Source organism: Melanotaenia boesemani, chromosome 24, assembly GCF_017639745.1.
Source record: "Melanotaenia boesemani isolate fMelBoe1 chromosome 24, fMelBoe1.pri, whole genome shotgun sequence".
Taxonomy (NCBI): domain Eukaryota; kingdom Metazoa; phylum Chordata; class Actinopteri; order Atheriniformes; family Melanotaeniidae; genus Melanotaenia; species Melanotaenia boesemani.
Genome location: NC_055705.1, coordinates 5,835,729 through 5,862,982, shown reverse-complemented (window position 1 = coordinate 5,862,982; position 27,254 = coordinate 5,835,729). Strand labels below are relative to the sequence as shown.

The 27,254-nt window shown below is 42.5% G+C and overlaps 3 protein-coding genes and 1 long non-coding RNA gene across 6 annotated transcripts in view; 1 reads left to right on the top strand and 3 right to left on the bottom strand.

Moving 5' to 3' along the window:
* Positions 1-9,294, bottom strand: part of LOC121635643 — a 15,521-nt gene extending 6,227 nt beyond the window's left edge. Inside the window, exons 1-2 of the long non-coding RNA XR_006009502.1 lie at positions 9,203-9,294; positions 7,929-7,936 (exon numbers count right to left, since the gene is read on the bottom strand). This is a non-coding gene — a long non-coding RNA (uncharacterized LOC121635643). The remainder of the gene's footprint in view (positions 1-7,928; positions 7,937-9,202) is intronic.
* ephx2 (epoxide hydrolase 2, cytoplasmic) overlaps positions 1-10,907 on the top strand; it is a 12,926-nt gene extending 2,019 nt beyond the window's left edge. Inside the window, exons 3-19 of the mRNA XM_041978784.1 lie at positions 25-103; positions 185-344; positions 2,808-2,998; positions 3,071-3,193; positions 5,703-5,774; positions 5,845-5,940; positions 6,013-6,091; positions 6,170-6,204; positions 6,283-6,309; positions 6,382-6,467; positions 6,546-6,657; positions 7,478-7,552; positions 8,208-8,250; positions 8,336-8,438; positions 9,343-9,412; positions 10,350-10,430; positions 10,506-10,907. Coding sequence (XP_041834718.1) covers positions 25-103; positions 185-344; positions 2,808-2,998; positions 3,071-3,193; positions 5,703-5,774; positions 5,845-5,940; positions 6,013-6,091; positions 6,170-6,204; positions 6,283-6,309; positions 6,382-6,467; positions 6,546-6,657; positions 7,478-7,552; positions 8,208-8,250; positions 8,336-8,438; positions 9,343-9,412; positions 10,350-10,430; positions 10,506-10,652 — 1,579 coding nt within the window. The 3' untranslated portion in view covers positions 10,653-10,907. The remainder of the gene's footprint in view (positions 1-24; positions 104-184; positions 345-2,807; positions 2,999-3,070; positions 3,194-5,702; positions 5,775-5,844; positions 5,941-6,012; positions 6,092-6,169; positions 6,205-6,282; positions 6,310-6,381; positions 6,468-6,545; positions 6,658-7,477; positions 7,553-8,207; positions 8,251-8,335; positions 8,439-9,342; positions 9,413-10,349; positions 10,431-10,505) is intronic.
* On the bottom strand, positions 9,491-27,254 carry LOC121635560 (zinc finger protein 513-like). 3 transcript variants are annotated; one of them, XR_006009473.1, is made up of 8 exons: positions 27,113-27,254; positions 26,691-26,894; positions 25,473-25,595; positions 24,596-24,724; positions 24,048-24,515; positions 22,911-23,092; positions 21,368-22,752; positions 9,491-9,503 (listed from the first exon to the last, which is right to left on the bottom strand). XR_006009473.1 is itself a non-coding variant. In XM_041978793.1 (7 exons), exons 2-7 carry the CDS (start codon positions 26,728-26,730, stop codon positions 22,129-22,131), a joined length of 1,566 nt encoding a protein of 521 aa, XP_041834727.1. In that variant the 5' UTR covers positions 26,731-26,894; positions 27,113-27,254; the 3' UTR covers positions 20,911-22,128. The 3 variants fall into 3 exon arrangements, 2 of the variants coding, with proteins under 2 accessions (XP_041834727.1, XP_041834728.1); XM_041978793.1 differs by lacking the exon at positions 9,491-9,503 and having other exon boundaries at positions 20,911-22,752; XM_041978794.1 differs by lacking the exon at positions 9,491-9,503 and having other exon boundaries at positions 20,911-22,752; positions 27,058-27,245.
* Positions 11,857-16,313, bottom strand: plaat1l (phospholipase A and acyltransferase 1-like). The gene is made up of 5 exons (XM_041978883.1): positions 16,067-16,313; positions 12,744-12,873; positions 12,573-12,661; positions 12,334-12,498; positions 11,857-12,263 (listed from the first exon to the last, which is right to left on the bottom strand). Exons 1-5 carry the CDS (start codon positions 16,073-16,075, stop codon positions 12,198-12,200), a joined length of 459 nt encoding a protein of 152 aa, XP_041834817.1. The 5' UTR covers positions 16,076-16,313; the 3' UTR covers positions 11,857-12,197.

The following is a 27,254-nucleotide window of genomic DNA, read 5'->3' as shown; positions in this document are numbered from 1 at the left end:
TTTGTTCTGTGTTCTGGATCTCAGAGGTTTTCTGTCTGCTGTGGTGTCCCAGAAGGACGGTGCCATGAGGCAGGCAGAGAAGGGAAGCGTGCCTCTTACTCGGGTGGGTGAAGATTTTTGTTGTTCCACATGGCAGCTGTCTGCTGGGGTTTAACTCAAGCTGTGGAGGGGTGTGTCTGTACAGATGCTGCAAGTGTTTGAGTCTGAGTGTGTGAAGGAAGCCCAGACCAGAGGAGTCAGTCTGCCGTCTGATTGGTCTGTCAGCCTGCTGGAGGAGTTCAGAAAGGCGATGATGGACGTCCAAGACGTGGTGCTGAAGACAGCGTCCCGTCTGAGCTGTAGCGGTAAACACAACATGCTGACACACTTCATCCCTGACGTAGCTGCTTATTACTGAAGAAACCTGTCAGAAACATATTGAAATACATCCATCTCCTCTTAAAAAGCCCATATTATGTTTTTCACCAGAAGACGCTGTAGTCTGGTAATAGACCGTCTTTTTATTTACAACCTCTGAAACAGCCAGGATTCTGTGTGGAGTGTAAATAAAACCAGAATCTCATTAGTCCAAATTTCTTAGCTATTTAATGAACAGCAGCAGCACGCCTGTAAAATGTGGAACAGGAGCAACAAAAGGCTGGAAAAGTCATTTGAATAGAGCAGTGTTTCTCATTCCAGGTCCTCAGGACCCCTGGTCCTGCATGTTTTAGAAGTAACCCGACTTTAACACGCCTGAATTAAATGGATGGCTTGCTAACAGGCTGCAGAGAACTTGATGAGGAAGTTCATTAATTTGAATCAAGTGTGTTGGATAGTGTTGGGCATCGATTGGAACCGGGACTTACTTTCCAATTCTCCTGGAATTGTTCAAATTTTAAAATTTCGATTCCTATTTTCGATCCCTGGTCTATTACCGGTCAAATTTGATTTTATATATGAAGAAGGAGGTTGCAGATGTGGATGGAAGTCCTGGATGTTGATGGAGGTCTGGATGTTGATGGAAGTCCTGGATGTTGATGGAAGTCTGGATGTTGATAGAAGTCTGGATGTTGATGGAAGTCTGGATGTTGATGGAAGTCCTGGATGTTGATGGAAGTCCTGGATGTTGATGGAAGTCTGGATGTTGATAGAAGTCTGGATGTTGATGGAAGTCTGGATGTTGATGGAAGTCCTGGATGTTGATGGAAGTCTGGATGTTGATGGAAGTCCTGGATGTTGATGGAAGTCCTGGATGTTGATGGAAGTCTGGATGTTGATGGAAGTCTGGATGTTGATGGAAGTCTGGATGCTGCTGGAAGTCCTGGATGTTGATGGAAGTCTTGGATGTTGATGGAAGTCCTGGATGTTGATGGAAGTCTGGATGTTGATGGAAGTCCTGGATGTTGATGGAAGTCCTGGATGTTGATGGAAGTCCTGGATGTTGATGGAAGTCTGGATGTTGATGGAAGTCTGGATGTTGATGGAAGTCCTGGATGTTGATGGAAGTCTGGATGTTGATGGAAGTCCTGGATGTTGATGGAAGTCCTGGATGTTGATGGAAGTCTGGATGTTGATGGAAGTCTGGATGCAGATGGAAGTCCTGGATGTTGATGGAAGTCTGGATGTTGATGGAAGTCCTGGATGTTGATGGAAGTCTGGATGTTGATGGAAGTCTAGATGTTGATGGAAGTCTGGATGCAGATGGAAGTCTGGATGTTGATGGAAGTCCTGGATGTTGATAGAAGTCTGGATGTTGATGGAAGTCTGGATGTTGATGGAAGTCTGGATGCAGATGGAAGTCTGGATGCAGATGGAAGTCTGGATGTTGATGGAAGTCCTGGATGTTGATGGAAGTCTGGATGTTGATGGAAGTCTAGATGTTGATAGAAGTCTGGATGTTGATGGAAGTCTGGATGTTGATGGAAGTCCTGGATGTTGATGGAAGTCCTGGATGTTGATGGAAGTCTGGATGTTGATGGAAGTCTGGATGTTGATGGAAGTCTGGATGTTGATGGAAGTCTGGATGCAGATGGAAGTTCTGGATGTTGATGGAAGTTCTGGATGTTGATGGAAGTCTGGATGTTGATGGAAGTCTGAATGTTGATGGAAGTCTGAATGTTGATGGAAGTCCTGATGTTGATGGAAGTCTGGATGTTGATGGAAGTCTGGATGTTGATAGAAGTCCTGGATGTTGATAGAAGTCCTGGATGTTGATGGAAGTCTGGATGTTGATGGAAGTCCTGGATGTTGATAGAAGTCTGGATGTTGATGGAAGTCTGGATGTTGATGGAAGTCCTGGATGTTGATGGAAGTCTGGATGTTGATGGAAGTCTGGATGTTGATAGAAGTCTGGATGTTGATGGAAGTCTGGATGTTGATGGAAGTCTGGATGTTGATGGAAGTCTGGATGTTGATGGAAGTCTGGATTTTGATGGAAATCCTGGATGTTGATAGAAGTCTGGATGTTGATTTGAAGTCTGGATGTTGATGGAAGTCTGGATGTTGATGGAAGTCCTGGATGTTGATGGAAGTCCTGGATGTTGATGGAAGTCCTAGATGTTGAGGGAAGTCCTGGCTGTTTTAGAGTTGAGGCCACATCATGAAATCATGAAACTAATTCTTACCTGAACTTTGCGGTAAACTCAAAGAATCTAGTTTGGGCCAATCAGAGCAGACCAGGCCTACCAGAAACTAGATGGGAGGAAACATTCCTGTAGTCTGAATCTGAAATGAGATTACTGTTGTTTCGGACGTGCACGTCTGTACCCCACAGACGGATGATCTGGGCTCTTTAAAGAAATGATGACTAACGGACTTTTAATGTGAAGGAGTTCTGACGGCCGTCCTGGCCAATCACTGGCTGGATGACAGCTCCTCAGGAGACGGTCCAGCCCGTCTTCTCTGTCTGCTGGGCGGACATTTTGACCTGCTCCTCCAGTCCTGCCACTCAGGACACAGGGTCCCTGAACCTGCCATGTTCAGCGCCGCTCTGAAGCAGCTGGGAGTGACATCCAACCAGGTGGAGGACACTGCTGTGTGGGACAAAGATGGTTTTCATGGGAACTCTGAGCTAATCTCCATCCTCTTTCAGGCTGTGTGGGTGGATGTGGATGAGGAGGGTGTGAAGGCAGCCGAGGGATCAGGGATGAAGACCATCCTGGTGAAAAACCTGGATGTGGCTCTGCAGAAACTGTCTGACTTCACCGGAGTCCAGGTACAGACCAGTTCACGAGTTTTACTGTGGTTGCTTACAGTGTGACGAGTTTGATGATGATGATGATGATGATAATGATCGGCCTCTTTATCTGATCTTCAGTAGAATAACCTATAAATAATGTTTTAGTACATAATCAAGATCAGTGGTCACCATCCCCGGTCCTGGAGATCTACCTTCCTGGAGGTTTTAGGACCAGGACCGGAACTGGTAACCCCGACCAAGATCTTTACATTTAATAAACTTTCCTTTTAGAAAACGCGATGAAGAACCAGAAATTTCTGGAGAAAAATGAGTTTCACCCATATTTAGGCTCAATTACATATTTAATATTTTTTTTACATAATTAATTTATTTCATGTTATTGTATATGTTTAATAAACATAAAACATATATTTATATATAATACACATAAATCTAGAAATCTTTTAAACTTCATCTTTATTAAAAAAAATTGTATGATTTTATTTTAAATGTAAAAATTTTGTATTAATTATATATTATATTTTTATTTTTGTTTTTATTTATATTTACTTCTACTTATTTTATTCTATTTTTCCACATGATCCCAGATCTTTTAAAGATACATACGTGTACATTTCCACATGTATGTAGTAATCCTGACCAGCTGACTCGCTTCATCTATCAGTCGGATAGATAGAAAACATGGAAGAAGTTCTCCTCCTGCCCTGGAAATGTTTTACATTTAAACACAAAACATCAACCCTCATCTAGAAACAACAGATTACAGTTACTTTTACTTCAACAATAGTTACTTTTATTTCAATAATACAGTTACTTTTATTATAATATTAGTTACTTTTATTACAATATTACAGTTACTTTTATTACAATAATAGTTACTTTTATTTCAATACTACAGTTACTTTTATTACAATACACAGTCACTTTTATTACAATATTACAGTTACTTTTATTACAATAATAGTTACTTTTATTTCAATATTACAGTTACTTTTATTTCAATATTACAGTTACTTTTATTACAATAATACAGTTACTTTTATTACAAAACTACAGTTACTTTTATTACAATACTACAGTTACTTTTATTACAATAACCAGTTACTTTTATTACAATATTACAGTTACTTTTATTACAATAATAGTTACTTTTATTTCAATATTACAGTTACTTTTATTACAATAATAGTTACTTTTATTTCAATACTACTTTTACTTTTATTACAATACACAGTTACTTTTATTACAATATTACAGTTACTTTAATTACAATATTACAGTTACTTTTATTACAATAATAGTTACTTTTATTTCAATATTACAGTTACTTTTATTACAATAATAGTTACTTTTATTTCAATAATACAGTTATTTTTTATTACAATATTACAGTTACTTTTATTACAATAATAGTTACTTTTATTTCAATAATACAGTTATTTTTATTACAATATTACAGTTACTTTTATTACAATAATAGTTACTTTTATTTCAATAATACAGTTACTTTTATTATAATATTAGTTACTTTTATTACAATAATAGTTACTTTTATTTCAATATTACAGTTACTTTTATTACAATAATAGTTACTTTTATTTCAATAATACAGTAATTTTTATTACAATATTACAGTTACTTTTATTACAATAATAGTTACTTTAATTTCAATAATACAGTTACTTTTATTACATTATTAGTTACTTTTATTACAATATTACAGTTACTTTTATTACATTAATAGTTACTTTTATTTCAATAATACAGTTACTTTTATTACAATATTAGTTACTTTTATTACAATATTACAGTTACTTTTATTACAATATTAGCTACTTTTATTACAATACTACAGTTACTTTTATTACAATATTACAGTTACTTTTATTACAATAATAGTTACTTTTATTACAATAATAGTTACTTTTATTTCAATAGTACAGTTACTTTTATTACAATATTAGTTACTTTTATTACAATATTACAGTTACTTTTATTACATTAATAGTTACTTTTATTTCAATAATACAGTTACTTTTATTACAATATTACAGTTACTTTTATTACAATATTACAGTTACTTTTATTACAATAATAGTTACTTTTATTACAATACTACAGTTACTTTTATTACAATATTAGTTACTTTTATTACAATAATAGTTACTTTTATTTCAATAATACAGTTACTTTTATTACAATATTAGTTACTTTTATTACAATATTACAGTTGCTTTTATTACAATATTACAGTTACTTTTATTACAATAATAGTTACTTTTATTACAATATTACAGTTTTATTACAATATTAGTTACTTTTATTACAATATTACAGTTTTATTACAATATTAGTTGCTTTTAGTACAATATTACAGTTAAAATCTTCTCTGTCATTTTCATATTTACCAGATTTGTGTTGCGGACGCGGCTGGACCCTCAGTGGGCCCAGTTTTGGACCCGGACTGCATGTTTGACATCCCTAGTCAGAACTGAAGGCAAACGTGTTCCTCTCTGCGTTTCAGGGTGTTGGAGTGGAGAGTCCAGCGGTGTCCTGCAGCCCGGAGCAGGTGTCTCATGGATACGTGACCATCAGGGTAAGGACGTGAACCTCGGCCAGCAGCTCTTAGGAAGACATGGGAACTCATGTGTGTGTCTGGTTCTCAGCCCGACGTGAGGACCCACTACGTGGAGATGGGTTGTGGTCCAGCAGTGCTGCTGTGCCACGGCTTTCCAGAGAGCTGGTACTCCTGGCGGTACCAGGTCAGCTGTCTGCTTTGTGTCTTATTAAAACTGCTTCGTGGCATGTTTTCACGTCCTCTTTGTCTGTGCTAGATCCCGGCCTTGGCTGCAGCGGGGTTCAGGGTTTTGGCTCTGGACATGAAGGGGTACGGAGAGTCCACGGCGCCCCCTGGTGTGTAGAACCTCACACTGCATGTCTGAACCGCGTTCTGGCCTCATTATTTCTGACTTGCCGCTTCTCCCCCCACAGACATAGAGGAGTACTCTCTGCAGCAGCTCTGCAAGGTTTAACCTCGCCTTCACGAAAACACGCTGCTTTTCAGAAATGTTTTCACTGATGACGTCATCTTCCTCTTTCCACAGGATTTAATAACGTTCCTGGACAAAATGGTGAGTAATAGCTCAGCACTCGTCCCTCCGATCAGGCTTTTGTCGGCTGACTGGTCTTCATCCTGTCTGCAGGCGATCCCTCAGGTCACCCTGGTGGGTCATGACTGGGGCGGCGCTCTGGTGTGGACCATGGCCCAGTATCATCCTGAAAGAGTCAGGTAAACGCTCAGCAGGTTCAGGAAGATTCTCTGGAGGCTTCCAGGAGAAGTAAAATAGGTTTTTTTGTTGGTGTGAAGGGCTGTGGCGTCCCTGAACACACCACTGTTCCCGGCCGACCCCTCAGCTCCTCCGGCTGAGAAACTGAAGAACATTCCCATCTTTGACTACCAGCTCTACTTCCAGAAACCAGTAAGGCCACATCACACCACAGGATGGGAACATGAGGGGAGCATAGACTGAGCAGCCGGTTCAGACATGTCCAACATTATTTATTTCTCTCTCAGCGTTTACTTTCAGTTTAACCCTTAAAACTCCAGGCCACAAATTCTGGTTCATCTGGTAACCTTTAGAAGTTTAACCCTTTATTCCCAGTATAAACCAGTGTGTAGCAGCTGTCAGATTGGGAGGTAAAATGATGTAAAATGAATGTATGAATAGATATAGCAGCATAAAGGTCGACCAGAAGAAGAAAGCAGAATTTATTACTAACAGAACTTTGTAGAAATAACACACAGATCAACAGTGACCAAACCTTTTCTCATCTCATCGTTCTCTCAAGTCTTGGCTTTCAGGAGAAAAAATATTGTTATTGAAACAAACACACAACAGAAACTATTTCCATGTTTCCACTTTTTCCTCATTTCCAGTTATTCTGCTTCTATTTACCTGCTATCCTCACTAAACCAACTCCAGCTCAGCTGCTTTGTGGCGCCACCGTGCATCAGAAACGTCTTCTTGGCTTTATTCCAGCCATAGAGGAGCATTATTTTTCTTCTTTTCACACACACATAGAACTTTCTGCTCACTGGTTGATCTTTGGCTGCTCCTGATTGGACGTTACCGTCAATCTAAGCTCTCTGATTGGTGGAAAGTCTGACAGGAAGTGGCTTCATCATCATGTCCAGGTCTAAATAGAGGTTCCAGGAATCAGGAACCTGGGAACCGGTTATCAGAGGTGGATGAGTGGGTCTGGATGGTCTCCCACCTCCACCCTGTGGTTGTGTTACAGGGTGTAGCAGAGGCCGAGCTGGAGAAGGACTTAGAGAGGACCTTCAAGATTTTCTTTTCCAGCGCCAGTGAAATGGTGACACACACACACACACACACACACACACACACACACACACACACACACACACACACACACACACACACACACACACACACTCTTTTTGAGCACATTGTTAATGATTTATACAGCACTGTTCACTTTTTAGTGTTTCCGAATGTTTTCATGTATTTAAATTTTTTAGCTGATCACAAATAACGTTGATTTAAAAACCCTCATATTCAGGTCCCCTCACACAAAAACCTGCTCATAGAAACTCATCCTGCTGCAATAAAACATCATAATTAAACGTCATTTAAGGCTCCTGGACATTAAATGCATATATATTATAAGTATGTAAATAATCTAAAGGTAATTTTGTAACTGAGGGAAAATAAAGTTGAAACTTTACCTATTTTTCTCCTAAGTTTCAGGTTCATGTTTTCTAAAAATGATTATTATTATTAAATGTAAACATAATTGTACTTCTTTGAAAAACACCATTTATAAGTTAGTATGCTGTTATTCTTCTGAAATTGAGATAAACTGAAGTAAATATAGCGATTCCTGCCTGGTTTAGAATATTGTAGCGTCGGGGTCTGATAGGGACATTTTTGAGCGAAGGGACCTTAACGTGAGTATTTTATAGGGTTACTCTGTGTAAGTCATGTAATTAATATATCTTCCTCAGGCGACTCGTCCTGCCCTCAGCACTGCAGGAGTCTGTGCTCGAGGTGGGAAGATTTCCAGCTTCTTACAGTTTTTACATGGACTGAAGTGAAAGCATGCAGCTCATGTTGTGTCTGTGCTGCGTTGCAGGCGGCCTGTTTGTGGGTCTTCCAGAGGAGACTCTCCGGAGCTCCATGCTGACGGAGGCTGACCTGCAGTACTACGTCAGCCAGTTCAAAAAGAGCGGCTTCAGGTGGAAAATACCTCATCTCGGCTTAAAGAAGCAGAACATGTAGATTTAGGAACTCTGAAGCTCCTCTCAGCTTCTTTTAAAGCTTCAGGTTCATTCAGGTGTGTGTGTTAGCACGATGCCAAGGAGGAAAGACATCAGTAATGATGTCATAGAAGCAGCTGTTGCTGCCCATTGATGTGGGAAGGGTTATAAGGTCATTTCCATTCTATGTGGAGTCCATCATTCTACAGAGAGAAAGATTATCCACACATGGAAAACATTCCAGGCAGCTAGTAATCTTCCAGGAGTGGACGTCCCTCCAGGTTCAGACCAAGAAAAACCCAGAACTACATCTCAGACCCTCCAGTCCTCGGTTAGCAGGTTAGATGTTAAAGTTCACGACAGTTCAGTTAGAGAAAGACTGAACCAGTATGGCTTGTTGGGAATGTTGTAAGAGAAAGAAAGGACATGGCAGCACGGCTTAGGCTGGCAAAGCTAAATCTGGACAAACCGCAAGACTTCTGGAGCAAGGTCCTTTGGACAGACCAGACAACAGTGAATGTTTGGTCCTTAAACACCTCATAGCAGCTGTCAGCACGGTGGTGGAGGGATGATGGTCTGGACACCTTGCAGTCATTGAATGGATCATGTATGAAGGGTAGAAATGTTTACAGGATGTCCCAGGATTCGGTTTTAGATCGATTTTCTGAACTTCCATCTCAGCTTCTTTCATTAGTTGTGATCATAAATGTTCCTTTTTTATATATATATATATATATATATACATATTACTGAGTTTTGGTTGGACATACTGGGATGTAAGACGATGCTGTTTGAGGTTTTAGGAAATCTAGTCCTGACAGTACACATGCAGATATAATCATGAAACAGAGATGAATTCATCCTCTGGTGTTTTCTTTCCCAGGAGGCCTTTGAACTGGTATCGGAACCAAACTGAAAACTGGAAGTGGATGTTCTCCCAGCCCTTGGGAAAGGTTTGTAAGACTGCTCGTTTCTTTGCTTGAAAAATGATAAAACACTAAGCGTGTGCACGCTGGAGTCAAAAACATCTCCGTCTCCAACAAGCTGGACAACTTATTAAATTATATTAATAAGGAGAATGAAAGCAGGCAGCTTAATTACCTGAGCTATAAATACCTGACTAATCTTTCCCTCAGATTATTCTTTCATCTGTCATAAAGATTTTAATTTAAACCACTTTTTGCGGTTTAATTTAGTTCTAAAAGAAAATTTATTGAAACAAGCTTACTGTCTAAATCTGGGATGTCCAGTTCCAGTCCTGCAGCTTTAGCAGCTTTTCGCTGCTGATCTGAATCTAAAACCTGCAGGAGAGCTGCCATCGTGGACACCTCTGGTCTAAAGAGTTATCCCTAGTCAATGTTGCCATAGCAACCAGGTCCACGCTGCAGTAAAGACGACCTCCATCCCACCAGCAGGCTGTCCAGCTGGGGCAAACAGAAATGTTGGGAGGAGATTCTGGTCTCCTCAGTGAGGTCCAGACAGAAACTATCCGTCTTCTAGATTCAGTGAGATTTTCAGGTGATATCAGAAAAGGTTTCCATGGTAACATGCAACTGCATCTGGAAACATGGTTTTAGAAGAATGATCTAGACATCTGGGCCACGTCTGGCCAAGACATCACGTCCCAGAAGCGGACAGGTCCAGACCTTTGGGCCTTGCCGTCTACCAGTGTGGTAACTGGGTGATGATCTCCAGCCAGTCCGACTGGGTGATGACAAAATGTTTATGTAGGAATCAGAATCCCTGTGGTTGTTCCCACAGTTTGTCATTTACATGGAAAGTGTCCCTCCTCCCCCTCGGCCAGGTTACTAGGGTAGCCCAGAAGGGACAAACCAAACAGCTGCTCATATGTTACCATGGCAGCTCTCAGTTTGTTTGTTTGTTTGTAAGGTGCTGATGCCGGCGCTGATGGTGACTGCCGGTAAAGACCCGGTCCTGCTGCCGTCCTTCTCCAGCGGAATGGAGAACCTGGTAAGAAAATCAGCAGCGAGAAAAACTTCCGGGTGGCTGGAGATGAATCTGAAGCTGGTTTATGACCAACTGCAGGTCCCAAATCTGAGCCGAGGACACATCGAGGACTGCGGACACTGGACACAGATGGACAAGCCGGTGGAGACCAACAACATCCTGATATCATGGCTTAAAGAGGTGCACAGGAAGACCGGAAAGGTCACTGTGGCACCTAAACTGTGAGGAAGAGGATGGAGAGGGAAGGTGGGGGAAAAGGAGGAAGACTCTGAAGGAACGGGGTGGAGAGGAGATGAGAGGAGGAATTAAAGAAGGATGAAAAGTAAAGACAGAAGAAGAAAAGTGAAATAAATGGAATCAAACTAATCAGAATTAAGAATAAAAGAATAAATTTCTGGTTTATTCATCATGGTGGTAGAAACAGAAAGACTTTTCTGTTTATCAGTTTATTTTTACACCCTAATAAACTCTTTAACCATCGGTTGTTGAGTTTTTATTTTACACACTAACATAAGAAAGTTTACACAGTTAAGAAACCTTCACACAGAAGAAGACAAACTCCTCCAGAGCTTCACGCTTCACAGCTCAGACACAGCTAAAGATCTTTACAAAGACCTGGTACACGACCCCACTGATGAAACTGGATAAGCACATCCACCAGGTGTGGACACACCTGCTTACTGAAAACAGCAATCAGGTAGGTTTAAGTCAGTGGTGTCCAGCTCCGGTCCTCGAGGGCTACAATCCTGCATGTTTTTGATGTGTTCCTGCTCCAAAACCACCTCGATACTTAAATTGATGAGTCATTGTGGATTGGATCTATTTCATTTGAGTCAGGTGTGTTGAAGCAGGAAACATTGAAAAATCTGCAGGACAGCGGCCCCTAAGTCAAATTAAAGGCTCAGTAGCAGACTGACTTGTCAGAGATCTGTTTTGAATCAGGTGTGTTGCAGCAGGGAAACAGTGGGCATGAGGACCAGGGTTGGAGATCACTGTCTTTTCTCTGTGTCCATGCTTCCTGTGCAGAAATTGATGCGGCTGCGATTCAAGATTTCGACACTCAAGGCGCTTCTTCCCTCGATGTCTGGGGAGGGAAGAGATGGCCTCTGATGTGGACGTTGTGGCCACACACAGCTTCCTTCTGTTGTTCTTGCCTCTTTTATTCTAGATATATTTTCTGTTTACTCTTTGTTAGCATGTTTTTATTTACTCCAGTGTAAATATTTCTGTGGTGCACATGTTACTGACTTGTTTGATAAAACCAGGCTAGTTTGCAAAATTGTGCTGTAGTAATTAAAAAAACTGAAGAAATGAAAACTTTTCTAAGATGTTTTCTTCAGAATTTTGATTTTGTCTGAAAACTCGAATGGTCTCATCTCTTCTCATTTTATATGGAAAGAATAAAAAACTCAGGGTTTGTTATTATTGTCTTTATTGTTTAAACAGATAATAAAGATTGACGATGAGGAGAATGAGGAAAGAAAGAGGATGGAAGGAAGTAAGGAACAGAGGAAATAAACTAAGTAGGAAAGGAATGAAGGACTGAAGGAGAGAAATTAGGGATAAAAGGACATGATTTGAAGGATGTAAGGATAAAAGGAGGGAAAGGATGAAAAAGAGGAGGTAAGAGTACAGGTGAAAAGAAATAAAAGAAAGGAAACAAGAAGCAGGAGTGTAAAGAAAGGAGGAAAAGAGTGGAAAGATGGACAGAACAATGGAAGAATGGAGGTCTAGGGCGCCCTCTGGTGGTCACACGGAGCCCAGCAGCCTTCACAGCAGCTTGTGCTTGAACAGCTTCTTCCAGGCCGGCATGATGTGCTGGTAGACCTTCTCTATCTGTAACACACACACCTGTTTCATGCATTCTGTCTACGTCAGGAGTGTGTGCTGCCATCGGGGTGCCCACCTGCTCGGACTTCTTCACTCCGTATCTGAAGAGCGTGGCCTGGTGTTCGCTGTTGTGAAACAGGATGTCGAAGGTCACCTCGCGGCCCATCATGTCCTCGATGGCGGGTTTGACCACCGTGTGGAAGTCTCTGGGTGCGTGTGTTTCGTCCAGCATGTTGTTGACCTGGAATCACAAACCACAATGTTTGCGGTCTCAGAGCCAAGCTCCCCGTACTGGAAGGAAACTGCAGCTACTACCTTGTATTTAGTCCCCAGCAGCTCCAGAGGATCCAGTCTGACCTCCGACCTCAGCGCTCGGCCAAACAGCGGGATCTTGGTGTCTGAATCTGGAAGAGCAAAGCATTTCATAAGAGAAAGCAGACTGGAACAGGTTTGTTCCATCAGCGTTGGAGACCGACCCACACTGACCTCGACATGTCAGGTGGGCCACGTAGGGAACGCCGTCCCTCTCCCCGAAGTACACCCCGAACTGAGAGAAGTATTTGTTCCTGGGATATTCCACGATGTCTCCCGGGAACAGCTTGGGTTGGGAATTGTTCTGAAATCAATCAAAAATATGCCGTGTTCAGGGATGTGTTCATTACTGAAAAAAGTAACTAGTTAGTTACTAGTTACTTCATTCAAACAGTAACTCAGTTACTTTGTTGATAACTTAAACCAAAAAGTAAGTTACTGTTAAAAGTAACTTTTTAGTTACTGTAGTAAAAACATTAATGTCCTTATAACTTAAAGTTTTGTATGAAATATGAAACAAAGTCATTTTCAACACTAATTTATTTCATTCATAGATTATGTGAAAATAAATAGAAATAAAAATAAATGTAACAGCTGATAAAAATGAAACCCATGCTGCCTGTTCAGCCTCCATCTTTCTCTGCATGATATCTTTTTATTCACATATTTCCTCAGTTATTCGCGGGCTGTCTCTGTCAAATGAAGTTGTGTGTGTGTGTGCGTGTGTATGTGCATGGGTGTGTCCGTTTGGACGCCCACGGTAACTAAGGAAACGGGGCTGTCCTGAAAACAAGGACTGTTGCGTTCTCGTTCCGGTTCGGGGCCGGTTGTTCAAACATAATCCGATCGGATTTCGGTTTCAGAAAAGATAAAATCTTGAAAACGGGTTGTTCAAAACAGAAATCCGGATTCCAAAATCCACTTGGATCAACTAATCCAATCCTGGTTGTTATCCAGATAAAACCCTCGAAGCTTTGGAGTAGAATCCGGATCACTGTGATCCAAATAGACAGGATTATCCTGATCCCAACACAGGGCAGGATTAAAAGGCGGATTTCAGGAAGAAACTGGTTCAACCTAACAGCTGATCAGACGATTTTTATTCAGTGAATATGTTTTATTTGTATTTTACATCTGACTTGTTTAACCGTTACAGTGATAAAGTGGCCTAAAGTTAAGCCTTTCAGCATAAAAAGCTAAGATAAAAACATGACATTATCATGTCCCCATGAAACAAACCCCCAAACAAACACAATAACAATCACAAATAAAATTTATCCATTACTGCATATTCAGAAAAGAACTTGTCAAAAACAAAATTTCTAACGATTTCTTCCCTCTACTCGCCCCGTCCGTCCCTCATTCTGACAGAAAGCCAGAGGTTGGGCCTCCACACGGGGCTCAGGTGTGACAGAGGGGGACAGCGAACACTGATCTACATGCTGGAAATCCGGATTACGGGATCCTGAAAATGGGATTTTGGATCTGAGTGATCCAATCCTATTTTACTTTGAACAACCGGGGTAAAAGTAAGCGGGATTACGTGATCCGTCGTCCTGAAAAATGGGATTTCCCAATTAATTAAAGTTTTTGAACAACCGGCCGTAGGGGTTATTGCTTTGTGGACAGCTGTGAGAGGATCAGGAGGGCGTCACGAAGGGAGCAGAGGAAGCCCGAGGAAGAAGACACGTCCAAAAACCCGCAAATCACAATAAATCACAGATAGACAAGCCCAACAAGCAGACCTTACAACACCGCTGGAAACAGGAAGAGGAAGCACATCCTCACCGTTCCAGTCTGGGCTCAAAACCCGCCGCAGTACTGAGTCAGCACTGTTACGCATCCTTCATGATGTTTTCCAGGCCACAGATTCTGGTCACTGTGTTGTTTTGGTTCTGTTGGACCAGACAGCTGCCTTCCACACAGTGGACCATCATATCCTTTTATCTCGCCCAGAGAGCTCTGTGGGTGTTCAGGGTGTTGCTTTGGATTGGTTTAGGTCTTAGCGAAGTCAGAGAGAAGCTTCTGTGTCCTTGGCCTCTTCTCTTTTTACTTTACAGACTTCCTGTTGGCTCAATTCTTAGGAAGTTTAATATTTCATTTTTATGCTAACGATGGTCAGATTTATGTTCCACTGAAGCAGGAAAACGCAAAATTACCTACTCGGGTGCATTACTGAAATTAAGGCTTGGATGTCTTAAAATCTCTAGCATTCTAATGACAGTAAGGCCGAGGTTCTGTTGATTGGGCCTAAGGATTCCTCCAGTCGACCTTAATCTAAGCACATTAAACAGTATCGGCTGCCTACAGCTACAAACCTCGGGGTAAACCTACACAGCAATCTCCAGTTTGATACACAGATTAACTCAGTAGTCAAATCCAGTTTTTTAATATCCAAGAACTGGCTGAAGTTAAATCTCCCCTGTCTTTGTCTCACTTTGAGATTTTAACTCGTGCTTTTATCACAGGTCCAAGAAGAAGCTCAGGGAGGACCAAGTGTTATTAGTCACCGGCCTGAAACTGAATGTTAGACCCATTCACTTCCTGTTTTTAAGTCCCTTCTTAAAACGCATTACTTCTCACTGGCTTTTAACTCAGCCTGAGTTGCTGGCTTTTAGTGCTTCCTCTATTTTTTCTAATTATTGTGGTGCTATAATGAGTTTTTATCTTGTGTTCATTTTTGTCTTCTACCTTTTCTACCTTCCATCGCTCACTTTGGTCGACAGCATTGTTCGTAAAGGGGGATGGGACAAAAGGTTAAATTTCTGCTGAATACGTATTTCTCATGAGCCTTTGTGGTCGTTGCACACTTGGTACCAAATGATTTGAGCAGCTCTGACTGTGGAGTTGAACTAACTAAATAAATTTACTCAGTCAGTAGCAACTAAAGGAAGCATTGAAGATGGTTCAACCATTCTTCTCATTTCCGATTAGGTGAATCAAATATAGTAAGATTTTATCACCAACCAGAAGAACTGGGTAGGATTCATTTGGTTTAGATCAACTGCTCTTTGTAGAGTGTGTGCAGTTCCCAGAGGGTTCCACCGGGGGGCGCATTAGAGCCCTCAGATCAAAAAGAGCTTCTGAATTTGTAGAATGTAAATAAAACATTAAACATGGAGAAAATAGAGGAGGTCTGTGTTTGGATCAGTTTCAGCTCCACCACTGAACTTTGGTGGATTGTTTCAGTGAGTTACCCCCCCAAACGATGGCTTAAACAGCATCATCTTCGTCACATCTCTCCCCTACACCAGCTTCTTTGACAGAAAACCGAACTACATGTATGATAACAAGCTGGAAAACAGCTAAAATGTCTTTTCTTTTATTAAACTCCTCACTTTCAGAAAGACTTTGGTACAAATGTCCTCACAAAGACTGTAATGATTTTTCTGGCGATGGTTCAATCTCTTTACAAGCCCAAAGAGGAGCGCTGGGTTTGTCTGAAGATTTAAAGCATCCGTTTAAACAGAAATATAGAAAGTTGGAGGTTTACTCACCTGGCCCATGGGTGATGGTGTTGACTGTGGCTTTCTCTGCTGGCATCTGAATTAAATCTATAACTTTCATACAGGAACTCTATCTGCTTTGAATATGGGCTGTGCTCATGTGAAAATGGAGATCACCCGTCTGTCACTGTCACAGCTGACCGACCATCTTTCTTTCACCCCACCCCACCTACAACCATTTACACTTCTTTGTCTTTCCTGTTTCCACCCTTAGCCTCCGTCTGGGAGAAAGGATGTTTCTGGGTCCAGCTGTGTGGTTTTAAATGAAGCTTTTTACCGCATGACGAGCAGTCCTGATGAGGGTCCTCATCCCTCCATCTCTGGCTGCGTGAACAGGTGTTTCCTAAACAGACAACCTGAAAGAGGAAGTAGCTTCGAGGACATATTATTATTCTCACTGGAGGTGGTGTAGCTCAGAGACACGTGTTCAGTGTTTGCTAGCATCCCAGGCTGCTCCACCGGCAGCCGACGGCTGAGACGTTTAACCAGAGAGGTTTTAAAATAACATGATAGAACAAATGCTATTTTACATAAATGGGGAAAAAAATTATGATCTGCAAATGATTGCATTCTCTTTTTTTTTTTTTACAAATTTGAATGATTTTTACCCACAAAATATAAAAATCATGGGAGCACCTAATAAAATAAAACTACATTCACAGCCATGTTATAACATCATAAAAATGAATTACTAAACTAGATTATTTCAGCATAGACCCCCAGTTTCCTCTTAAACATGGCAGGAACGATGTTAAGTTCATTTAAGAAGCTCAAAAAAACAAAAAAGAAAACAGTGACATTTTCAGTGCAGTTCCTCTGACATCAGGTTCAATCTAAAAGTTAGTCCAGCCTTCTGTAGCAGGTCTGAGATTTCTTATGGCCCACGAGATAAGACGGGTTGCTGTACTTGTAAAAAATATGCATCTTTTCCATCAGCAGAATCGTGTATAACTCTCTGTACCACTGTTACTGCTGGGGGGTCATCTTTTATCCACACAAACACACGGTTCAGCTAGTAAGAGACGTTTGTTACAGGAGAACACTGTGGGGGGGTTAAGATGAAAACAGAAACAAAGCAGCTTCCATTTTGATTTCTTTTTTAAAAAAATATCTTCCATAAACGTGTGTATTACCAAAACATGTAAGTTCCCAGCTCCTTCTTACATTTTTACACATGGAGAAATATCAGATCTATATTTATTGAGACTGAGGTGTGCGTTGTTTGCTGTGGAGAATTCGCTGTTGGCTTTCCTTTAACTGATTGCATTAAAGATTTTGCTTGACTGAAAATACCTCGGACCACTCCTGCTGGGTTGATTGGATACCAACCTCCTTCCCTCATGTACCAGTGATTTTATCATTTCTATCGTGATCCAAGTTCTGCAGCTTCAGATAAAAAAGGGAAATTATTACCATTTTTGATATATATTTGGGGTAAGAAGCTCTCCCAGCGTATTTGTCATCAGGAAACTTGCATGCAGTAAATGTAAAACATCTAACCTGCAAGTATGAGATAAAATGGGCGGGGCATATTCCATATTTAGTCTGCAGCTGGAGACACAACAGCTTCAAACAGGTCTCCGATTGTTTTAGCACCTTTTGCAAACCCTTTTTCAAACACACCTTTCCCCTGACCAGGTAGGAGAAAATGTTATTAATTATAAGTTGAGAACGACTGTGACCAGTTAGTTTGGATATATCGTACCATGTTTGTAAAGAGCTGAATACAACTGGATTTTTAAAAATATTTACAGGGATTTTTATGTTTCCTTACAAATAACAGAGTAAGGAATATAGGTTCCAACAGCAGGAGTCAGTGTGGGGATTTTTTCTTCTTAAAATATTTGAATCCAGTTATAGATCGTTTGCGATGGCAAGCCCAGTTATAGTAAAGAAGGCTGGGTGGGGCTATTCCCCCTCTATCTACAGGAAGTTGCACTGGTTTCATTTTCACTCTGGCTTTCTTATCAAGGTATAAATATATGGAAAAAGTCTTTTTTTCTATGGTGTAATGCGAAGAGAGAGCATTTGCATCAGATAAAGAAGCCTCTGTATTCATCTTAGCTAAACTAATCAAGATGAATTTATTAGTGATTAAACTAGATTAAACTGGATTAAACTTGCTCTGCCAGTCCAAGATAAAGGTAAATTAATCCAGCAATTTAAATCCCTTTTAATTCTTGTAATAATATTTGTAAAATTATATTTATAGAATATATTAACATTTGCAGATATTCTAATTAAAAGTAAATTCAGATGGTGAGCGCTGCAGTGGGAAATTGAGTAAAGCTCCCAAGAAGGACAGCTTCAGATTTCTCAAAAATCATTTTGTAAACCTGAAATTTTAGAAAATAGTTTTATAACAGAGAGAATAACAGGAATGAAAGATTAAGCATTTTTGACAAAGAGCAAAACATCATCTGCATAAAGTGCAATTTTGTGGTCAAGTCCCACTGGTTCGAGTCCAGTGATGTCATGATGTCTCCTGATCATTTCTGCCAATGGCTGAAGAGCCAGCGCGAAGAGGAGGGGCCACAGTGGGCAGCACAGCAGCCTCCATTAACTAAAACCTGAGCCACTGGTGATTTCTAGAATATTTTCACCTAACTTAAATCTCTTCATTAAATAAATACTCCATTCCCCCTATCAAATGCCTTTTCCACGTATAATGAGATAGCAATAACTTTGGTTTTGGTATTCTGAGAGAACTGGACAACATTTATTAGTCACCGCATATTTGCATGGGTATCTATTGGTAATGAATCCTGTTTGATCTGGATTAATCAAATTTGGAAGAAATCTCTTCAATCAAGTCGCCAATATCTTTGCCAGTATCTCAAGGTCTACACCAGTTAGTCTGACTGGCCTACACGAAGAGCAATTCTCAGTTATTTATTAGTATTAGTATTTATTAGTTTTTATTATTAGAAATATGTGGGCCAGATTAAACCCAGGAGGAAGATGTCCATTTCACAGAGATTCAGAAAATATATTTGTTAGAGGTTCCACTAAATAGTTGACAAACTGCTTATAAACTCAGAACTAAAACCATTGGGTCCAGGTGCTTTCCCCCCCTCACGTACTTTCTGTAATCAAAAAGCTTTCCTCGCATCTTCACGTAGACTCTGTAGTGCCATTTATTCACACAAAGTAGGATTGTATAGACATGTATAGATTCCCGTAAACCTGCTTCATAATTTGGGCGATCTGTTGTGTTTCATAGTGTCTTAATGGATTTTTATCTACAGGTGAAGATTTGAAATTAACTTCTACTTTTACTGAGCGTGCTAGTAGCGTTCCTGGTTTGTTGCCATACTCAAAAAATCTCTATTTTGCATAAAAAAGCTGCCTCTGCGTTTTCAGAATGAAGTTGGGTAAGGTCCAAGCTAACTGAAGAGTGATCAGAGGATGGATGAGTTCTACATGTGTGGATATGTTGTAAAACGGGCCTTGACACCAATAAATAATCAATTCTTTACTGACTTTTATGTGGATGTGAGAAGAATGTATCATCTTGTTCCTTGGGGTTTATTGTCCTCCATGTATGTAAGAATTTAAGTTCAGAACATAGTTCTTTTGTTGCTGCTGACATCTTCAGTGGTGTTGGTTGTTTGGGAGGACTATAATCCATCATGTCCAAGTCACAATTAAAGTTGTCCGCCAAGATTATATGATGATGTATGGATGAAACATCTGCTAAGGTCCAGAGTAAAATGTCCTGTTCAATACGTTCAGCTCCTATTAACATGTAATCCCAGAAAAGGTGGCCTGCTGTTAAATATATCTTCCATTTTTATCCAAGAGCTTTATCAATGGTGAAGTTGAGTTTTTTTTTTTTATTAATTTTGTTATTCCCCTACTCTTAGAGTTACAAGGAGAACAGAAGAGCTGCCCCTACTGAGTTTTACATGTTCAGAGTCAGTGAGATGTTGTAGCATGGCTATTCCAATGTTACCTGATAAAGTGTCTTTTGACTAAACTATTAAATACTTTACTTTATAGTAAGCGTGATAAGTTTAGTAGTATTTATTCTATTCAATCATTAACATATCTGGCTGTACTTTGAGTTTACAATAAAGTTTCAATTTACAAATGAAGAAGGTGTCAGAAACAAAGCAAACATTTACACATACATTCAAAGCTTCCAACCAGTGAGCTATCGTAGCGCGTTAGCTTAATTTTAAAGAAAAATATGCTGACGCTGCATCCGCTGCTGTTGCTGGGACAAAAACCCACTCAGCCCATCCTGCCGCCTAAAGTTTGTGTGGACAAGAAAAAAGAAAAACTTTCTCCAGGACTCGGCACATTGTCTTTCTAAAATGTTGTGTTGCCGACGTTAGAGAGCGAAGAAAATGTATGGCAGCTCAAAGCAGACATCTTGCTGTGACGTCATCTCATGTCCACGCTGTTGTATGGTAGGTCATCGATCAGAGGTCTGAAAGTCCTCCCTTCATGAAACATTGTGCATTAATCCAGCTTCTAGATCTCTGGGATCACGTTGCTATGGCAACTCATCTCTGACAGCTGCTTCAAGTGGAGCAGACAGGTAGAAACGCCAGGTTTGCTTCTCAGGATCAGTTACCACGGTAACAGACTCAGGAACAGAAAACCCAGGGTTAACATGTTTTAGTTTCCTTACATGTGTAGCAGGCGCTTGTCTGGTCTCCGTTTTGGTTTTCATTGTACTGTCCGGTCCAGCACTAATAACTAACTCAGCAAATTAACCAGTAAAGAATAATATTTCAGCAGCTGGAGTTTGTGACTAGACTTTCAGGTCGGTAGCGTCTCAGGACTCCAGTGTATGCATGAAAGCAGCTAAACAAACAAAGAACAGGTGGATTTGGGATTTTTCCCCTTTTATTTAGTCTTTCTGAAACAGCAGAGGTAGCAGCAACATGTTCACATCCATCTCAGAAAAATAAACTTTCATTCCCTTTTCATCCTCACTGGCTTGACACTGACTGAAAACGCTGTCAGCGATGCATCTCTCCTGTTTCAGAGCGGCAAGCATCTCCACACCTGTCCACAGGTGCAGAAAACCCACCCGACCCAGACAGCAAAGCAACAGAACCCGTCCCTTCATCAGATCCACGTAAAGCTGGTCACACATAAAAATAATCATCTGTAGAGAAAAAATAATCCTCAACTGGCTTCATCAGATCACAGGAAACCAGTCTAGCTAACCCCCCCCCCGACACACACACACCCACACACACATTAATGCCCCTTTAAAAGTCAGTGCAGTCCATGAAAGGCACCTGAGTTTGGCTCCAACCCGAGCTGGAGGTTGACCAGTGTAGAAAAGCTTTTCTTTATGTCTGCAACACGACCTTCTGCTACTGAACTCATACATTTATATCCATAATTCACTTTCCTGAGCTCTACGGTCGTCCTACAGGAGGATTATGAGCTGGATTAAAACAAGGAGAAGAAAATATAAAGTATGATTAGACTCATGTAGATCTATGGCAGCAGGTTTAGCACAGAATGGTGTGAACTCGTCTTCTGAGCAGAAAAGTGCCTGTTGTGCACATCTGGGACTCTTTCACTGCATCAGATCCGTCCGCCCATGTCAGAGTGGACAGGAGAGTCACACAGTCAAGGACCTGTCCATCTATGGTCGTCCCATCAGTCTATGATCACCAAGTCTGATCGTCCTGCAGGTTCAATGTCCGGTCGTCCTGTCAGTTCACATTCATGATCCGTCCACAGTCGTCTCGTCTGTTCACGGTCGTCTTGTCCGTCTACGGTTGTCTCGTCCATTCATGGTCATCTCCAGTTTAATCACACAAATGTCCCGTTTTCTGTGTTTCATCTCAGTGATGGAGTCAGATCATGTCAGGGGTCCTGCACCATCACTGACTCCAGTAAGCCCAGAGGATGGAGACCATCCTGATTGTAGGTATTTAAAATATGGACCTAGATCACCTGATTAACTGGTATGAGGAACTAAAAATCTGCTGGAAGGTCTGAGTGTTACATTTGGCTTTTTTCCTTAAATCAAATCATTTCGAGTCCATGGTCTGATTCTCGTCTCCCCTTCTCATGAGCATTCAGTGTATGGAGCTGAGCTCCGGTCCTTGACTCGGGCTCTCCTGAGTGTTCGGGCCCCAGCTGAGGCCGTTGACGGGGGCGTGTTTGTCCCAGCTGTCCGTGTTGTGTCCGTGCTTCCTTTGGTGGCGTTTGTAGTTGTCCCAGTGGCCGGTGGTGTAGCCGCACTCGGCGCAGGCGTATGGCTTCTCGCCCGTATGCCGCAGCATGTGCCTCTTCAGGTTCATGCTCTGGTTGCAGGAGTAGCCGCAGACGCTGCAGTGGAACGGCTTGGAGCCCGAGTGGATGCGCTCGTGGCGCCGCAGGTTGGCCAGGTTCCCGCAGGCATAGCTGCAAGACGGGCACTGGTACGGCTTCTCGCCCGTGTGCACGCGCAGGTGGCGCTTGAGGTTGTCCAGGTGTGAGGAGGTGTAGGAGCAGTGTGGACAGTGGTGGGGTTTCTCCTCAGAGTGGGTGTGGGAGTGGCGGGCCAGGTGGTTGGGGTAGTGGGACAGGAAGGGGCAGTGAGGACAGCGGTACAGCATGGTGCCACGCTGGCCCTGCCAGGACCCCCGCGGGGTGTCGGGGCTGCAGGGGGGCTCCGAGCCATCTTTAGACAGCAGGTCCAGCGAGCAGCGACGACACGCCTGGAAGACATGAGGACAGACTAACGTCACCTGTCTGATACCTGCATCCACCCCCTCCCCACACTCAGTAGGCCCTGCTCCGTCACCATAGCAACCAGGAACACAGCTGTTGCTCAGGACCAGCAACCATCACAAACCACCAATCTGAGGTCATGTACCTGTCCACCGTCAGGCTCTGCCTCCCCCTCAGCTCTGTCCCCCTCCAGGTCAGCCTCCTCCAGGGTGAGACCACACACACGGCAGCACAGGGGGAAGAGGAGGACTGGGAGGGGGCTGGAGGGAGAGCCGAGGCCCCCCAAGGCCTGGAGGTAAGCCGAGTCCTGGGAGAGTCTCAGAGTCACTGCAGAACACAGAGAGAGGGATTTACAGACTTCTAGGTTTACACTGATGTAGACCACTTCCTCTATCCCAGCTCCTCCAAGTCCTCCTCCTCTTCACTCAGATCCTGACGCTGCCTGCATCCTTTCTGGGTTTTCAGCACTAAGATGAACTGAAGAGGTTTTCTGCTGCAGCTGTGCTGAGCTGAGCTTAGTTTCAGGTGAAGGATCGTTCAACCAGAGAGCTTTTCTCTTCCTCTTTCTCTGCTTCCTCTTTTCTGCACCATGATGCATCAAAAATAAGAAATAAAATCTCCTCTTAGACTTGAAAGATTAACAATAATCTAGCTCAGGGGTGTCCTAGTCCAGTCCTGGAGCGCTACCATCCTGCTGCCCTCCAGGTCAGCCTGGTCAGCCTCCAACCACAACTACGTCCGCAGAGCTGAGCGGCATGCAGACGAAGAAATTCAGCCGTTTGATTGAGGTGTGTTTGTAACCACAGCTTCAGCTTCCAGCAAACTATAGAAGCGTGTCAGCACAGAGAGAAGATAAATAAAATGATCTGAATCCCTGAGATCAATTAAACATTTTCTCTGTTTTTCTAAATATTCATATGTGTGTGTGTGTGTGTGTGTGTGTGTGTGTGTGTGTGTGTGTGTGTTTGCTGGAAGCAGACGGTATAAAAGCAAACAAACAAACAGATTCAGCTTCTCCAGGCTGGAAAACAGGTTTGTTTGTAATGAGCAGGGAGGAAACGAGTCGGACGACATGCTCAGCAAAGAGATTCATATCTGGACCGTTTCACATTCTTCCTCTAGGAGGAAGAGGAGGAGGAGGAAGAGGAGGAGGAGGACGCCATGGCTGCCACATGTCTGGACAGGCTTTATACAATCATCATCATCACCCGGTGCTGCTAACTCTGTCAGATGATGCCCCGTCCTACAGATGATGAGGGTGGACATACAGTGTGTTCCTCACCTTCCTCGGCTCCAGCGTCAGCCTTCCTCTTCCTCCCTCGTCTCCTCTCCCTCCTCTGTGGCGCCTCCTGCATGTGCATGCGCTGGTGCCTCCTCAGGTTGCCGAGGGAACTGCAGGCGTAGCTGCACTGGAGGCAGCGGTACGGTTTCTCCCCCGTGTGCGTGCGGGCGTGGCGCTGCAGGTTGACCAGCTGGGCCGAGGCGTACGGGCAGGCGGGGCAGCGGTACGGCTTCTGGCCGTCGTGGATCCTCATGTGGCGTTTCAGGTGGTTGGAGTAGCGGGAGGTGAAGGCGCACAGCAAGCAGGAGTACAGCTTGGCGGGGATGTCGGTGCCGGTCTTACCTCTCCTCCTCCGGCTGGAGCTGAGGGTCTGCTCAGACAGGCTGGAGACCTCCATGGAGGAGGTCTGCTGCAGACCCTCCTCACAGGTCACGCAGTAAAGCTCCGCCCCTAGGCCCAGGCCAACATCTGGAACACAGACAACCAATCAAATGAGGTCGAAAGCCAGGTGGAGAGATGTTCAGACGTGGCCATCTTTGATCAGTTACCTAGGTCCAAGCCTGGTCCCAGAGGGGGGTCCCCCAACAGCTGACCACACCCCTTACAGGACAGCAATACCGGGAGGTCTGATGGTGTAGAGGGGTCTTCCTCCATGCTCAGAGAGAACACCGTCACACCTGAAGACCACAAAACACACCTGGTTAGACACGTCACACCTGAAGACCCTCAATGCTTAGATCCAGTTAGTCTCAGACCGTCCATCTTTCCATCTGAGAGACTCTGCCTCTCTGAAATGCTCCTTTTATACCAGTCATGTTACTGACCTGTTACCAGGTAACCTGGTTAGTTTTCAAAGGCTCCTCCAGGTGTTTCTGCTTTGTACCAGTTACTTTTCCAGCCTTTTGTTCCAACTTTTCCATCAGATTCACTATCAGCTCATATTTTCATCACATGGTGAAATATCCGTTTCATCTGACATGTTTTTTATCTTCTACTGGGAGTAAAATATGACCTGATGAGGTTTAGAAATCAGTCATTTCTGTGTTTACTCATTTTTCACAAGGACTGACTGTTTTCAAACTGAGCTTCTCGCTCATAGTTTTACAACTAAACTAGTTTTTAATGAATGACTTTGTTTTTATCTAATAAGTTTACTGATAATTCACACTTTATACAAACTTTTGAGTCATTTTGCTCCATTATTACTCTTTAATTCAGCTTTACTTTTATTTCTAGATGGTGATTTTTATATATTTTATTTTTTTCTAATGTTTTATATATTTTTTTATATCATGACCCGACAGAGCTGCTCCTTTATAATGACAATAAAGTTATCCATCCATCCATCCATCCATCCATCCATCCATCCATCCGAAACCGGTCGGATTTAACTCTGTATCCCTCGGTGAGGACGAAGTCGCCCACCTGTCTCTCGGTCCAGACCCATGATCTCCGGGTCTCCGAACTCCAGCTCTCCACCCAACAGGAAGTCCCTCTCCAGAACCAGGCAGCCCAGATCACAGTCCGCCGACTCGCCTTCTGACTCCACTGAAAACACACGGAGAAGACTTCATTAACAACACGAGTCAAACTTCGATCGGTTAAAGGTTCCTCTCCAGATCCAGGACTGATTTCATAAAAATACTCCCACGCTCTTCCAACAGTTACATGGAAAACAACTTGTAAATAACAGTGACATCAAACTAGTATTTAAAGGGTTAAAATCCTTTAATATTTTAATGTTCAGAAGTTTTGATCAGGACTGAAGTTGATTTATGCTGAAAAAACATTCATCTGTAAAGTTTTTATAGCAGTTTTTTGGAGGATGGTAGTCGTCCACTAGAACAATTACAAGTAGAATCAGAGCCATTTAAAATAAATAATAGTTTTATTATCACAGTAGAAACAAAATGATGAGCAGATGAGGAGGAATCACTGGACCACACGGACAAAAACGTTGTATAAAAATAACATAACGTGAAGGTCTTAAATGACGACAAAGATGTGACGTCTGGATGCAGAACAATGAGAAGAAGTAGGAGTGAAGATGAAGAGCAGGAGGAGGAGGAGGAGGAGGAGATGACAGGATGTTGGAGAGGATGAGATAAGAGGAGGAGGAGGAGTCAGGAAAAGGAAGAGGTGATGATGGATTACATTTTTAATCCTGCAGAAACCTGTTTTAGATCTCCTCTGATCTAAGAGCTCAGAGTCTGCTGATAATAACGGAGGTTCTGGACCCGGTCCTGGTTCTGGTCAAAGACCTGGTCTAACCAGGGAACAGCAGAAGGAGAACCCAAACAGGAAGGGGTGAGAGAAAGAGAGGAAGGATTAGGGACGGAGAGGAGGCAGCATAGGGAGGCCAGGGTTGATGAAAGCAGGAAGCAGACAGAAGGAAGAGGAAGAGGAGCCTTCAGGATGAGATAAACAGCAGAGGAAGCAGTCTTCCTCTGGTAGATGATGAAGAGCAGGCCCAGTCACACCAGTTACACCAGTTACACTGCTCTGAAAGGGGCTTTTTATACCAGTAAACCCCTGAGATTAGGTTAGAAACCAGTCTGAACAGTGTCCACAGAGCAGACACTGAACCACTTCCTCATCATGTGACCGTGATTTCAGAAACGAAACACTTTCTAGAAAACTCACCTTTCACCGGCTGAGGGTTGGACTGCTTCCTCCGCGGCATCCTCGCCTCTCTCCCCGGACCCTGAGCTGGCTTCGGGGTACTCCTCCTCTCTCACCGGGCTTTGCTTCGTCCGTCAGCCAGCCGGGCAGCCAGCTAACTACATGTCATCATCATCACCTCCTTCCTCTTCCTCCAAAGGACAGCGGTGGTGTCATCGCTGCCGCCTGAAACGATGAAAACCGAACCTGTCTGAAAAATCATTGCTTCACCTTCTACAGCCATTTTTAGCTGAAACACGTCCATAAAATCCTCTAGTTTTTACTGAATGGACGTCATAGTGCTAGCCAGCTAGCTAACTTTAACCTAACAACATTAAACTGCAACTACCTGAAACTACAACCCGAACCGTTGTTGGCGCGCGCCACCTCTTTAGTAAACACACCTGTGCACGTGGTGATAGTGAGGTCCGCAAATGTCGTGAAGAACTCCAGAACCAGGACTTAGTTGTTTCCACAGTCACAAACACAGAAGTGACAGAGAAGCGCCGGGTCCGGTATCCGTGGGACGTCATTGACAGGAGTGAG